Raw genomic sequence first — 3,309 nt, forward strand, 5'->3', positions numbered from 1 at the left:
AACGCTCGTGCTTAACGCAGAGCAGGTACGGTCTTGATGCTGCTAGTCGCCGTCAACTTGTGAAGCTGTCGATGCGCTGGCCCCGTACGTTTTTTTCAGGGATGCTGGTCTTGCCTCTGGTGCGCTTTGTAGCTAGACTGGTCGCTGATTTGTTCTTGGGACTACAGATTACATTAGGGCTTTAGACCATTCAAACCAATCCAAAACAGCCCAGTAGAAAAACCGAACTAAAACTTAGGTTTGAACCCAAACTATTCTCAGGCTTAGGTGTAGCAATTGCCTTGCACAGCGGCAACCACGTACAAAGCAGAGCGCGACAGACAGAGCATCAATCCAGTTCGAATAGCTTGAAACAGAGGCCGGGCGAACTCTGCTCGATCGAGCTTGGTGGACATCTCTCCTCAGATTACATAACTTCATCAACCATGGGTCGTCCTGATTCGGAGGCGCCGGCGTCGAGCGTCGCCCACGGAGTTCGAGGAGGCGCGCCGGCGCCCGCGGGGGCGGACTCGGCTTTGGAGACCAACGTGGTGATCATCATGGCCGCGCTCTTCTTCGGGCTGCTCCTCGTCATCGCGCTCAACTCGCTGGTGCGGTGCGCGCTCCGGCGCGTGTGCCGCGGGGCCGCGGCCGCTGCCGGCGAGGGCCGAGCGTCGGCGCGGGTGGCCTGCAGCGGCAGCGGCATCAAGAGGCGCGTCCTCAGGAGCCTCCCCGTGGAGGTGTACGGCTCCGGGGAGGACATCGACGGCGTGTGCGTCATATGCCTGAGCGAGTTCGTGGACGGCGAGAAGGTGCGCGTGCTGCCGCTCTGCGGGCACGCCTTCCACGTCCGCTGCATCGACGCCTGGCTGGTGTCCCACGGCTCCTGTCCCCCCTGCCGGCGGCCGGTCATCGAGAAGGGCGCCAGCGGCGGTGTCGTCGAAAGCCAGCGCCCTGCGGAGACGGACACGATCATCAACGTGGTGATCGTGTGAGTTTTTCGCGCGACGAAGCATTGCCATTTCTGCCGACACAGCACAGCTCTGCATGCGCAAGCTATCGTGGATGTTTCCGGCGCTGCTTTTGACCGGAATGTATATACAGTATGATCGAAATGCTCAATTGTTCATGTAAATATTCAACGGCGCAAAGCGCTGCGCAGACATACTATAAGTAAACAGTTTTGCTGAATTACTTCGCTCCGTCGCCGTCGACTAGTAGGGTGACCCGTGACAACGATGAATGGACGACGTCTAACTGTTTTAGTTCAACAATACCGTCGGCAGTCTTCTCTTGTGCCCAACTCCATTGATGCCCAATTTTAAATCGAATCAATATTCTCGTCAAGTACTTTTCATATATGTTTTGATTTCCACCAAAAAAAGGTCAAGGAAATTTGTACAACTTTGCAATTATTACTGATCAGCGGGCAAGTTGAAGAAAAAAATAAAAAAATATCTGAGAGTATCCTGTTTAAACGATGGTAAAAATCCACTCGCCAGAACACCTTCAAGAAGGAATCATAGGTTGCACGATGATTTTAGTTGGTCAAACAAGAAGTTAGACCAACGGCTATCACCCCCGAAACAAAATCTTGAACCAACACCTTCCACAAGGTAGTGACTTACGAACGTGGACACTATCTGATCATGTCAGAATGCTACATCATGGTTTCCACTCCAAGAGGACACGACCATGATGTCTACCTCCATAGTCGTCATTCACCTAGCTCTCTATGGCCCCTCCTCACACAAAACAAGCATGACAAAGAAGAAATGCATGAAGGGAAGATGATATCATCACTTCCGATCACTTCCGCATCGTCATCCCATCAATGTTTGTCGTGCGCGTCACCACCATGCCTAGTAGACCTACAAGACCAAGCCAACGCTCGATGCATCATACCAGATCCGCATGATCTTGCAACCCTCGCCGCCATTGTGATGCAACAGCCCTCACCCGTTGTCACATCGATCAACACATATGGGTACTAGATCCACGCGCCCAAACTACCATGCGTTCGAGATGACTGCCGCTGGTGCAAGGATTCTCCCTGAGAAGCCATTCGTGGGTGCCTATGCCCATCATCGGAAGCCAAAGCGCTATGTAGACTGGTTGCACGCAGTCACGCCGTCGTCGTCCCCCACAGGGCAAGGCGCGTCCGAAAAGATAGGTGAGGCAAGGCCGACTACCTACGCTTCCAACCGTAGATCCATGGGTAGCAGGCGATCGTGCCACAGCTAGGCAAAGCTCAGCTGAACCCGCGCGCACAACACGGGAGGTCGTTGTTGGGGATCGTAGCAGAAATTCAAAATTTTCTACGCATCACCAAGATCAATCTATGGAGTAATCTAGCAACGAAGGGAAGGAGAGTGCATCTACATACCCTTGTAGATCGCTAAGTGGAAGCGTTCAAGTGAACGGGGTTGATGGAGTCGTACTCGCCGTGATCCAAATCACCGATGATTCTAGTGCCGAACGGACGACACCTCTGCGTTCAACACACATGCAGCCCGGTGACGTCTCCCATGCCTTGATCCAGCAAGGAGAGAGGGAGAGGTTGGGGAAGACTCCGTCCAGCAGCAGCATGACGGCATGGTGGTGGTGGAGGAGCATGGTACTCCAGCAGGGCTTCGCCAAGCACCGCAAGAGACGCGGAGGGAGAGGGGTAGGGCTGCGCCAAGAAGGAGATGTTCTTGTGTGTATGGCAGCCCAAAACCCCACTATATATAGGGGAAAGGGAGGGGCTGCGCCCCCACCTAGGTTTCCACCCCTAGGGGTGGCGGCCAGCCTAGATCCCATCTAGGGGGCGGCCAAGGGGGGAGAGAGGGGGGCGCACCACTAGGTGGGCCTTAGGCCCATCTGAGCCTAGGGTTTCCCCCTTTTCCCTTCTCTCTTCGCCTTGGGCCCTGGTGGGGGGCGCACCAGCCCACCTGGGGCTGGTCCCCTCTCACACTTCGCCCATGCAGCCCTCTGGGGCAGGTAGCCCCACCTGGTGGACCCCCGGGACCCTCCCGATGGTCCCGGTACGTTACCGATAGCACCCAAAACTTTTTCGGTGACCAAACAGGACTTCCCATATATAAATCTTTACCTCCGGACCATTTCGGAACTCCTCGTGATGTCCGGGATCTCACCCGAGACTCCGAACAACATTCGGTAACCACGTATATCTATTCCCTATAACCCTAGCGTCATCGAACCTTAAGTGTGTAGACCCTACGGGTTCGGGAACCATGCAGACATGACCGAGACACCTCTCTGGCCAATAACCAACAGCGGGATCTGGATACCCATGTTGGCTCCCACATGTTCCACGATGATCTCATC

The 3,309-nt window shown here is 54.7% G+C and overlaps 1 protein-coding gene across 1 annotated transcript; it reads left to right on the forward strand.

Annotated features, from left to right (window-relative positions):
• Positions 1 to 425: 425 nt before the first annotated feature.
• LOC125507221 (RING-H2 finger protein ATL74-like) lies at positions 426 to 974 on the forward strand. Its single transcript, XM_048671872.1, has one exon. The coding sequence runs from the start codon at positions 426 to 428 to the stop codon at positions 972 to 974; it is 549 nt and encodes a 182-aa protein (XP_048527829.1).
• The last annotated feature ends 2,335 nt before the right edge of the window (positions 975 to 3,309 follow it).

This window comes from Triticum urartu, chromosome 5 (assembly GCF_003073215.2).
Source record: "Triticum urartu cultivar G1812 chromosome 5, Tu2.1, whole genome shotgun sequence".
Taxonomy (NCBI): Eukaryota; Viridiplantae; Streptophyta; class Magnoliopsida; order Poales; family Poaceae; genus Triticum; species Triticum urartu.

Bases quoted from the DNA above. Each gene is read 5' to 3' on its own strand.
- LOC125507221 (XM_048671872.1), top strand. From the start codon at position 426: ATGGGTCGTCCTGATTCGGAGGCGCCGGCGTCGAGCGTCGCCCACGGA.